At 33.6% G+C, this 12,303-nt stretch overlaps 1 protein-coding gene across 2 annotated transcripts in view; it reads left to right on the top strand.

The window, feature by feature from the left end:
- The first annotated feature begins 226 nt into the window (after nt 1-226).
- The window catches only part of LOC117117483 (transmembrane 9 superfamily member 3-like), a 24,461-nt gene continuing 12,384 nt past the window's right edge, over nt 227-12,303 (top strand). The window contains exons 1-5 of one of the 2 annotated variants that reach the window (XM_033261789.1): nt 227-325; nt 6,788-6,983; nt 7,450-7,572; nt 9,824-10,062; nt 10,803-10,934. In XM_033261789.1, coding sequence (XP_033117680.1) covers nt 6,818-6,983; nt 7,450-7,572; nt 9,824-10,062; nt 10,803-10,934 — 660 coding nt within the window. In that variant the 5' untranslated portion in view covers nt 227-325; nt 6,788-6,817. Of the gene's footprint in view, nt 326-2,565; nt 2,779-6,787; nt 6,984-7,449; nt 7,573-9,823; nt 10,063-10,802; nt 10,935-12,303 lie in introns of those variants that run through there. The other variant, XM_033261788.1, reaches the window with a different exon arrangement.

Genomic DNA, 12,303 nt, shown 5'->3' with positions numbered 1-12,303 from the left:
CGGCAAAATTTCAGTTTTTAAGAAAAATCTAATTTTTGTATAATGTTATAAAGATTTATAAATATAATACGGAATTACTAGTTTAACTGAATTTAGACATTCCTAAGAATGAAAAAAATGTAAAATAAGACTGAAATTTGATTTTTTTTTGTGTTCCACATGTGAGGGTATATTTAAGACAGCATTGCGCCCTCAGAGTGACCACATCAAATTACATTAAGATTAGGGACAAAGGCAGTGATAGTCAAGCCGTCCATCCGTAAACATCGATGTGCTATAATCCTCCGATGTCACTCACCCACTGTTACATTTATATTCATAAAACGTATGTACATTATATTTGTTATTATAGTTTGATCTTCAAATACTTTTAATTGACTTTAAACGATTGTTATCATTTCCGATAAATTAATTTTATCGAAGTATCGAACTTTTAAATGAATACGTTGAGTATAACGAATCATTATAATTCGTTACTTATAATACGAAATTAATGTAGTATTTTAGGATAGTTTGTTATAATGGGATAGCATTGCTATGAAATGATGTATGCTGTGTATATTAAGAACAGTGTACAGTAAATAAGGATAGGTCCAGCATGAATTGAGGCCACATACCTGTGGTCTGCCTCCTTTAAGTATCAGCGAGGGACGGTCACAAGCGACGATTGTTATATAATCGTCTTTATAGCTCCATGATCACAGTAACACAGTTTTATACTAGTTATTTACTTTAATCGTTGTGTATTATTTAATTATACTTTTATATAGTTCATGTAATGCGATATTATATTCAGTTAGTTGTAGGATTATTATTATATTTAGTTATACTTTGTTAATCATGTATAATTCCATGTTAGCGTTACTTTGAGCACAGTCGAATAGCTAAATATTTATCCTTGGAGTTAATGACTTTACCATCTTACTGTTACTTTTGTTTACAGTACCGTAACTATGGGGTTAGAGCCGCTATTTTAATCTCACTATTGTGGAAAGACTGTGCTGTTAACATAACATTCATCTTTTAACTTGAATCTTTCTAATTTTTATCTTAAACTGATTTTACTTGATCGTAATAATTGCTTTAAACTATCGTGAATTAATTTAACATAGATTCGAGTTTCGTTTATATGCTTTCTGTAATTATTTAATTTGGTTTAAATAAGTTCTTTTAATCGGCATTGTCTTTTAAATCATAATTTATATAACGGGTACATTCATATTTATATAATTATTCTGATAAGCATAATAGAGTTTGTGACCTTGAAACCTTTGGAATAGATCATCTTAATTAAAGTCTAATAATTTGTTACATTTATCCAGTCTTCTTCTCAGTCTGTCCAGCGCTTGAATCAGTATTTAGTTTTAATTCAGTCTTAATCGCTCGTCTCACACTTTTTAACGCTATTCAATTTCATTATATCCGTTGGACCAGTTCCGACGGTGACACACACAAAAAATAAATGCGGATGAATTTTTCATTTTGATTTTGCGATAGGTCGTGAGACGAAATATCGTAGGTGCCGAAAACAGCCTATCCAGCGCTGCTAGGCTAGGCCTAGCCTTACCTCTATTTAGGTTCTGTTATCACACATTAAAACGGCCGACATGATACTTTCCATTGCTAGTATTGTCACTTGTGAAATATAATATTTCATAGGAATTATTTCAAATTTGTTAAAAAACTGATTCTGACTGAGATTTTGACACTTAAACAAATACGGTATATCTCAGCTTTAATCGAACGACCGCATTGTGCGAGATACGAAGTACAAAAACTAATCTCATTAGAGAGGGCGCACTTTATTGACTGTATAAAGTATACATAAAAGCGAGAGTATTCCAGTGGATGCGATCTACAACCTCTGAATTTGAGAAAATGGTAATATTTTATGAGAAATAGTCTGTATTTCTCATTTTTTTATTCTTTTGCGTAAAACTAAAATTCATGCCAATATTTTTCCATGATTTATAATAATTGGAGTAATGCAAATGCATATTTTCTTTAAAAAAAGTCATTTTTAGTGAAATTTTGCCGGGAATGGGGCTTTAACATAAGATGCTATTACCATTTTATGGCATCAACAACAGGTTGGATATTTTGGACTTCCAATTAAAACACTATTTCAGACTAAAATACTCAGTACAGCAATAAATGAATTAACATTTTAAATTCTTTCAGCTCATGGCTGATGGTATATCTTTAAATTTAGAATATGTATTACATAGAGTACAGTATATGATTTTTTTACATTTGTCAGTGAAAGTTTGAATAAAAAGATTTCATCAATTTGGTAGTTAACATAGATCCAATTTCCATTTTATGGCATCAACAACAGGTTGGATATCTAAGACTTAAAATCAAAAGAAAAGTATTACTTATACGTCCATTATTTGACAAGGACAATTGTTTTCATTGTTAAATTTTAATTGAAATCTAATAATGAGTATACAAAGTAAATAATCAAAAAATTGAATTTGGCCTTCCGTCTATTTTCATTTAATGCAAAAAAATCAATCAAACATTCTGTTTTGATCGAGCGCCCCCATGTTATCATCCTTAAAAGCTTTTCATTTTTGGACGAGGGATTGACGTGGCGACGCCATTGAATGCTTACAATTCCACGTAGGAAGATATTGTAAAATCTTATAACATCGCATTTTCTATCTGAAGGTCTTACCTTAAAATTGGTTAGATATGTGGCATAATGTTTTAACAACCCTTTTCCTTCTTTTAACGTTTATTTTGACAACATTAGCGGACGAACATGACCATAAAGTAAGTGTATGTCGGGTATAAAATTACGAATTGTACGACCGGATGAAGGTCTTGCAATGACTCAGTTAGGGATTAGGCCTAGGCCTGGGTAGGCTTACTACCACTGGCCTAAAATGCTTTTTAATTACACACTTTCTAGGCCATATTTAAAAAAAATAACTGCATTATGTTTCAATAGGATAAATAGTGAATATTAAAATAGACTTTACGATATTATTTACTAACATTACTTTCTTTAAGAATGAAACTATCCAGGCTACCGGCTAGGCTAGGCCTAGCTAGGCGCAGAAGGTTAAAAAAAAAAACAACTGTGCTTGGGGCCCTGGTTCGGCTAGCTTACTGTACCGTCGTAGGCCTAGGCCTCAAAAACCAGCTCAAACAAAACAAAACAAAAAATAGGTGTGCAGAATCTAAATTACTTAGGCTTAGGCCTACTGCATACATAGATAGGCCTAAATACTAACATTGTTTATCAAAACCTAATTTTGGGCAAAATCTGCACGTAAATCGGCCCTTATTTTCCAAAATGAGCAGATGGATTTGGAATATCTCTTCTACTAAGCCAAATATTTGCGCAGAGGACACTGTATACCCTACCCCATTGGCTGTGTACGCCTACCTAGGCCTACACTACAGTCCAAGTTAGTAGTCCAGGTACGTTAAAAAAAGTCATATTTAGATGTAAATGATCGTAATGCAAGTTAATTCTCCAACATTTGAATTGCTCATATAGAAAATAAAATAAATAAGAGAAGTTTGTACACTAAAACAATTCGATAACGATTTATCAGTTATTCGATAACAACATATTTTGACAAATCAAATCAGATGACGTCATAATCATGGAAAAACATTGAAATCGTAGTAGTAGCAACGATTTTATTGTTTTTCCATGATTATGATGTCATCTGATTTGATTTTTTAAAATATTTTGTTAAAGTCAGGCTCCGGTGGAAAAAAATTGTTTGATATGTTGTAGAACCTGTCTCTTATACACATCTTGTAACTTTGTTAGAGTATATATTTGTATTATTATATTACAATCACAGAATTAGGCAGTTAGGCCTAGGCCTGAGTATGTGAATTATTAGCATTCAATAAATAAAAAATTAAAAAATCTGTATCTCATTCACCGTTCCCCAGTTTTTCGTCAAACAACTTTTTTCTGTCTTAGAAAAATCAGTTCTACAACATATCAAAAATTTTTTTCCCTCTGGAGCCTGACTTTATCGTATACACGATAAATCGTTAGCGAATCGACCTAGTGTAAAAACTTATCTTACAGTATTTCTTCTGTTTTCTATATGAACAATCGCTTTTTAGCTTTTTTATCGTTATCGTTGAAGTAAAACAGGCCTTAATTCATAGGCCTATTTTAATACACTATTTAGATAGGCTTTTTTTTTTTCAATCTCAGGGGTCAAAAACATATTTAAATTTTTTTTTCAATCATTGGTGTAGATAGAATTTTTCTTTTGAGAACATTTCCCAGAAAAAATAAATGTGATACGACCCTACGTTATGGAGTTATGAATTTTTAGATAACATGACAAGAATTTAGCCTCAAAGCTTATCTTATTTCTGTCACTACTGACTTGGGTTGTTTGTCATCACTTCAAGATGTCTACCGATTCGTGAAAAAGGCGTAATAATTTCCCACCTTTTAAAAACCATTTGGTAGTCCATAAAATTTCTTCATATTTGGTCAAATTATTATTTCTTAAGCCATATGAATTTAATTGTTTGTCTCAAAGCTCCTGCAGACATTATTAAATTCATATACATTTTTCTTGCCTTAAAGTAGAAGCATTGTCATATAAAAAAAAGAGTCATGCTCAAATTGTAACCTCTTTTAATGCAGTAGCGTACAACATGTTGTGTGTTGACACACTATGATACTAAAGTGAAGAGAGCCCTGTAACAGTCCTTTTAAACCTAGTTTCACAAAAAAAAATATTTGAACAAGTGACCATAACAAGGAAGTGTGACATCACAATTTGTAATGTACTGTACCTACAACCATACTGTAAACTAACGCAGGCCATACTTTACAGTCTTGTAGGCCTACTAGGCCTAGTCTGAATACCTACAAAGAAGGTTGTAATATCGTTTTGGTTGCTTACAATTTCAGCTCCAATATATTAAATAAATTTTGTGTTGTACCGGTATGTTGTCAGTAAATTTGATCCATTAAAAGACTTAAATATCCAAATACTGATAAATAATAATGATATTGATAAAGGCCAGTTTATTGACTTACAAGTAATAAAAAAAAAAGACTGTTAGAATTTCAAACATCATGTTTGTCATTTCAACACGGTAAGCCTAGGCCAGGTAAAAGACAAAAGCCTTTCCTAAGGTTAACAAACGTTATTTTCACTTGTACTATAACTGATATATAGTAAGCTTTTTTATTTGTAAAGACAGCGTAAAAAGTGGCAGGAGGTGTGTAATCTTCCTATTTTAGATAATTCAGTTATAATTGTTAAAGCTAAAAAAACTAAATTTAGTTATTAGACAGTGTCCACCAGGGTTTTAGCCAGAAAAAGGAAATGGAAAACAATGAACTTGTCGTGTAGCGACAGCCAATGGGCGTGGCCTCAAGCAGGGACTGGTTTGGGAGGGGTATCCCCTCCGTACTGTACATAAGAAAAAATTGAAAATTATGAGTGCATTTAAAGGTGTTTAGATATTTGTTGGAATTTTGTCTTCAAAGGAATAGTGTTGAATTAGCTATCAGAAAGATATTTCAGTAATACTGTATAGATGTACTGTAGACTGCGCACAGCTACGACTGTTTACTCACATTGTTTTTCTAGGCTATACAGCTGCATCTTCATCTCTCGCCCTGGTCTAGTGTAAATTCTACTCTTGGTCCTCTCAAAGAGATGTATAGGCCTACTATAGACTAATGTATTTTGTTGACTTAAAATTTAACTTGATATTAACAAATCTGCTTATATCTTTAGGGAACTGAATCCCAAGTACTGTACTGTACGTTACTGTATTTGCAGAGCCACGTGCATGCATTGTGGGCAACTTAGAACTGTCCATTTTCCATCGGGGTATAAGTATGTGACAATGGTTTAGCCATACCTTTTCAGAATTCCCACCGAATGTTGGTATTAAAACAACATAAATTCAATTAATAGCTTTACTGTAGTTTAATGCAACATTCGATAAATTTGAAGAATATAAAAAAAATTGCTGAAGGTAGACCAGGACCAACTACTGTAGGCTAGGCCAAAGCTGAGTAGGCCAAGCTGTGACGGTAGAAGTGGACGTCCTAAATAGTTGTTGGCCATCCTAAAAATGGCTGGACGGCTCGCTGGCTAAACCCTTGATGTCCACAAATATTATTGAACAATAGGTCCTTATGAACTTATAATTTTAATTTGCACATACATTTTTAATTTGAGTATTTGTGTGCAACGTACTGTAAACATACGTGTACTGTAGGCCTATGCTTGAATTGTCACGTATGCATAATTGTCATTAGCGTGCATACTGTAGGTTACAGTACATGCACGCTAATCATTAGATTGTTGATGTACTGGAAGCCCCATTGAAGCATCACCAGTAATGTTTGTCAATCAGTCAATTGTTATTATTTACAAGGTACCATTTAAAATATTAAATATAGGCCTGCTGTTTTATCACAGGTGTTAGGCCGCTGCATACTTTATGGAATTATCTATTATTTACATAAAATATATAGTATAAACTCTAAAAATACAGAAATATATTCATAACTAACACCAACCCCACCAACAACAAAGAATCAAGAAACAAAACACAGTTACATGGGCAGCTAAATAGTAAAAAACCTGCTGTAGATACATTTTAAAATGAGAGATCGGAAATGTTTAAAAGATATCGATGTTACTATTTACAGCAATAATACGATTGTAAGAAGAAAGTAACTTAGAAATAAAACTCCGTTTACAAACGCAAACACGACTGAAAGGAACATCCATTAATTTTAAACATTTTATCCATTCTCTCACAGTACAAGGACAGTGAGGAGGTTGTATTGTGGATGAATACAGTTGGTCCATACCACAACAGGCAGGAGACCTATGGTTACTTTTCACTACCATTCTGTAGAGGGCCTAAGGATACCATCAGTCATTACCATGAAACACTTGGTGAAAACTTGCAAGGAGTGGAGCTTGAGTTCAGTGGCCTTGATATTGATTATAAAGGTGCGTTCACACCGCTAATGTTTTGTTTTCAGAGTATTGTTTTACAGTATCCCTTTCACGACCCATTATCGCACCCTTATTGTGTGGGTTATTTTTTTTTTTTTTTTTTGCACAGGCTGATGATAAATGTCAATCATTCTCAGCATTGCTGATGATCAGTTGCAAAGGAATTGTACTATGGAAAAATAACAATTAGGAGTGATTTTGTTTTTGTTCCCCCAGTTTATCCAACCTGATGTGCTATTGCTCAAAATTCTTGGCACATCTCTAAATTCTTGTGTTCAAAGAAAATTGAGTAGTAACATGTGCTAAAACCAAATCCATGACCTTCAGAATTACTAGCTTGTTTTTTTTTTAACACTATTTTTTAATGAATATAACTGTAAAGAACACTTTTTACCATCCCAAAATCTTAATAGGTTTTTAATAAAATTAAAATATATATTTTTTTGTTTATATTTATCAGTTGATTTTCCTCAAACCAAGTACTGCGAGGTTAAAATCACTGAAGATAAATTAAAGGCGTTCATCTATGCAGTTAAGAATCACTATTGGTATCAAATGTACATTGATGACCTACCAATATGGGGTAAGTAGGATTATGTTTTTAAATTTGTGTTTATTACTAGACGCACGGTTCCCGGAACGCCGCCCTCAGCGGCGAGTGCGAAGCACAACTCAGGGTCAAAAGTGGAACGTGAAATTTGGATATGGTTTTGTAGTCAGATTTGCGAGAAAAAACTTCAGCTACCCGTATTTCTCGACTGAGACGTCAGTGGGAGCTGTAATTTGTATGGCAAGGATATTGTGCAACCCTTCATTCGTATTAAGGGAATTTACGCCCATAAACTTTGTAGTTATTAATATTTTGGTTATAATAGAAAATATTCATTTTTTGGTGACGTCACACTCACATTAGTTAGCATCATACGTCATAAGCTAGATACGTCACCTTTTCCTGGTAAGGCAAACTTTCCCGGGGGCGTGCTATTTTCATGGATAAACAAACATCACTGCTTTGCACATGGATGCCTTGCACATGGATTCCTTGCCCAAGCCAGGGCTAGAGCCACATTGTTAGCATTGTATAATACTTAAACAAGGTACCTCTGCAAATGAATTATTCTTAGTTATTTTTTTTTTCTTATTTTAATTTATTTCTTCCGAAAGTGTACTCTCTATCACATATAATTCCACTGTCTTAGTTAATAGGCGTAGGCCTAGTATTATGCCTCATCGTACATCAGCAACCCCTCCCCCATACAGTACAGACGTTTGCTAGGTAACAACGTGATTGCACCTTCCTTCCCAGGTGTTCATGTAACATTGACATATTTGTTAGCTAACCAGTTGTGTGTATTTCTTTGTGAAAATGAGTACCGCGGCGTACTCATTTTCACAAAGCATTTGCATCCCCTCTTGGAAAGAGGGATTCGAAATTTGTCTCCATATCTTCGCTAATTGAATTAATCACTGTAATTTAGCTTACACATTATGAATTTAGGGAGCACTTAAAATGTGAAATAATCATTTCACTACCCGACAAACTCTGAACTTTATTCACTCATTAGGCCTAATAGTTTCATATTGCTGTACTATATACTCCAACATCACTGGCGCATGGTAACAACTAACTGACTGCAGACCATTTCCGGTCACACAAATACTCTCCATAACACAGCACCCCCTAGTTCCGTCACCTCTGGATGAAAATGTATACTGTACTACTGGCAGGTTAATGTAGAGGGCTCCAAATTTCAAAAGGTCCACTTTATAACCATTTTACTGCACATACAGAAAAAAATGTTGTTGATTTGCGCATACCTGGTAGTACCGGGTATATTTAAATTTGTTCCTGTACTGCAAGCGCCCCCTATTGTTTCTAACAGGTGATTTCTACTGAATGGTATGGAGTAATGACTAATTGTTACGAAAAACTCATCTTACAGTGGTTTTTTTTTTTATTTATTTTTTTTTTTACGATTCTGCCGACACGCATGGATTTTGTCTGTTTTTGAATTGAATGATGAAAATAATTCAAACTATTGATTTTTTTTAATTCATTTTATGTATCTTCATCATTATCCAGTGAAAAAAAAAATAGCATCTCGTAAAAATTCCTCTCTTTTTTGCAGATTTATGAAAAAGGGGGTTTCCAATATGGCTCCCCCATGGTCACATAACCACCTAATTAAAAATTCCAATTTATTTTTTTTTTACCATAGGCCAACTTCTTTCCCACCCCAACAACACACAAAAACAATTTTAAAATAACCTCTTTCAGTATTTTTATTTATTTTTTTTTTTTTTTTCATTTTATTAAAAAATAGCCTTCTTCCTAAAAAGACCAAGCACAGGGGGTGTATTTACCTGCAGCAGTGAAAGGGTTGAAAGCTATTATTTCACTGAAAGTCGTTCCCAATTCTGGCGCAATGTTAAGCGTTGCATTTCATGCTACTTCTTCTAACCATTGACTTTTATTAACATTTGAGGTTAACATTAAATTACTGTAGTAACATTGTCTATGCAATATTATAAAAGAAAACTTATATTAAAGCGTCTACTTTTCGGCTTGTTCCTGAATCCTTTTTCTTCCCTGCATTTCTCAAAAGATATTCTGGGTAGATTGTAAGGTCACACATTCTAATTTTGAACATTGCACCAACATTTTACAGTCTTCAAATTCAGTCAATCAAGAATGTCTGTCCACCACTGGAACCCTTAGTACAACGCCCTGCCTTACTGTTCAACTACTTTGTGAGGTTACAGTCATATATACATTCTGATTTTAAGTGCCAAAGTATTATTTTAGTACTCTATTTACATTTTTTTTTTTTAAGGCATTGTGGGAGAGATTGATGAAGGCGGTCAGGATTTCTACATATGGACGCACAAGAAATTTGACATTGGTTACAATAATGATCAGATTGTAGATGTGAACCTTACCAGTGAAGTCAAGGTGAAACTCGAAGCTAATGTAGAGATCCCATTTACATATCAAGTGCAGTGGAAGAAATCTAATGTACTCTATAACAAACGCTTTGATAAATATCTTGACCCCAACTTCTTTCAGCACCGGGTGAGTAGAATATATTTTTAGTTTAAAGACAAAGGAAATAAATAATGTGTTTTTTAAGAAGAGAATATTGAATGAATGCCTACTATAAAAGTAATATTTAAAATATATTTTCAACTTAAAAGAGAACTAGCAAAATGATTTTTTGTTCTAGAGAGGATTTTTGATATGCCATTAATAATAGAATCAACCTTAAAATCGTTTTTTTGGCTTTTTTGATGAAGTTATAGGCGATTATATACGATTTTACCATGACGTCACTGGCGAAAAAGTAACAAGAGTTCATGTAAATAGCGCCATGTAGGGTATCCACCGCGTACGATCTTTGCGTGTATGCTGTAAATTGTGATTGTTACAGCATGCACACAAAGATTGTACGCGGTGGATACCCTACGCGGCTCTATTTAAACGATCTTTTGTTACTTTTTCGCCAGTGACGTCATGGTAAAATCGTATATAATCGCCTATAACTTCATAAAAAATAGCCAAAAAGCGATTTTAAGGTTGATTCTATTATTAATGGCATATCAAAAATCCACTCTAGAACAAAAAATCATTTTGCTTAAAAACACATACAATTTTTACACATCTTTATTAATATAAAATTAAACATTCATTGGTTGTCTATAAATATTGCTATTGAAATATTTGCTATATCTTTTTTGTGCATACTATAACTGTACATACAGTACTATGTATTATAGATGTTCAATGTCTATTTCTATTGATTTTTAATACTTTAGATCCATTGGTTCTCAATTTTCAACTCGTTTATGATGGTTATCTTTCTGGTTGGTCTTGTTTCCATGATTTTAATGAGAACGTTACGCAAAGATTATGCACGTTACAGCAAGGATGATGATCTAGATGACATGGTTGGTACATGTTACTTGTATAGCACTTTTCTTTGCAGTTACGAAGCTTTGTTTGCTACTTTCTACAATATTTCGGAAAATCCCTCCTCCCCCGAGTAGAGCTTGCATACAAGCCAAACACAAACAAAATGAGCAATCTTAAATAATGCAATGAAGCAGAAACTCTGAAACAAATATCATTCATTCATCAACATTTTCTTCAATTAACGGTAATTAATAACTACAATAGAATTTACTGTATGGTAAATAACCATTATCAAGGATCTATACTAGAAGAGTTATAAAACAACAAACAGAACAATAAATTAGATATAAATAGATTGGAAGCGATTTGAAGCAAGGTGAAAAAAAAAAAACTATCTGAATAAGTATTTTTATGAGAGGCTTGAACTGCCTAACCGAATCACAAGACCTGAAATAGGTACAACCAAATTTATGCATATTATTTTGTTACGCTGATAAAATTGTAAAAAATATGAGAATCATTAGCATCATAATCTACATAGCCAGGGATGTCACCAGCTTTTTGAAGTGCCGGTCGGTGATCATTCCGCGTTTTCGTTTTCCCGGTGGTGGGGGGGTCGCCGTATTCGTGAAAGCTCTTAAAAACCAAAAGGCCTAAGTAAGTCGAGCAAGCGTAGGCCCAATGCTAGCTGACGCGATTTTTTTTGGCTAGGCCCACCCAGGTATGCCTAGGCCAGGCCCAGGTAGGCCTAGGCCAGAATTTGAGGAATGCAACAAAACAGATGAAGATGAGACTTACTGTAGGCCTAATTAAATTCAATAGTTGACATGCTTTGTTTTAGATTAAAAAATAATAAGTTTTAGTTTACCTAAACACAATAGACAAGCTAAATTGATAAAGACAAGAAGAATGCAATAAATGTTTCCGTGGTTACGTTAATTGTAACAAAATACTGCACTGCCCTGCTATTCATCGCTAACTTAACAGCCTAGGCCCAGTTGAGTCATAGCGAACATCGTGGGCCGGCATGACACGGTTGCTCTGTATACATTCAAAGGTTAAAGTTGAAATCGTGACCATTCAAGTGTTTTATTATGAGAGCATGGTCTGGGGCAGGAAGATTATTAAAAATTTACGAAACCTGATTTAAAATGTTTTATTTCTTTGTTTTCATTTTGTATTTTAAGTTTTTCACTTTTAATTATAATTGATATATAATGTGTGTAAATGGACAAAAAAATAAATGAGTGCACATGAATCAGTGAAATACACATTCATCATGGTAATCGTCAAACATGTGAAATTATGGCAAACAATGCGACTGGGTACTCGGATCGACGCTTTGTCGCCGGGATTTGTTCATTATTATTTTTTAATCTAAAACAAAGCTTGTCAACTATTGAA

The sequence above is a fragment of the Anneissia japonica genome, unplaced genomic scaffold, assembly GCF_011630105.1.
Source record: "Anneissia japonica isolate Jap-2015-1 unplaced genomic scaffold, ASM1163010v1 scaffold1405_len252398_cov171, whole genome shotgun sequence".
In the NCBI taxonomy this organism is placed as follows: Eukaryota; Metazoa; Echinodermata; class Crinoidea; order Comatulida; family Comatulidae; genus Anneissia; species Anneissia japonica.
Note: the sequence above shows the minus strand (reverse complement) of the source record. Positions and strands in the feature narration are given on the sequence as shown.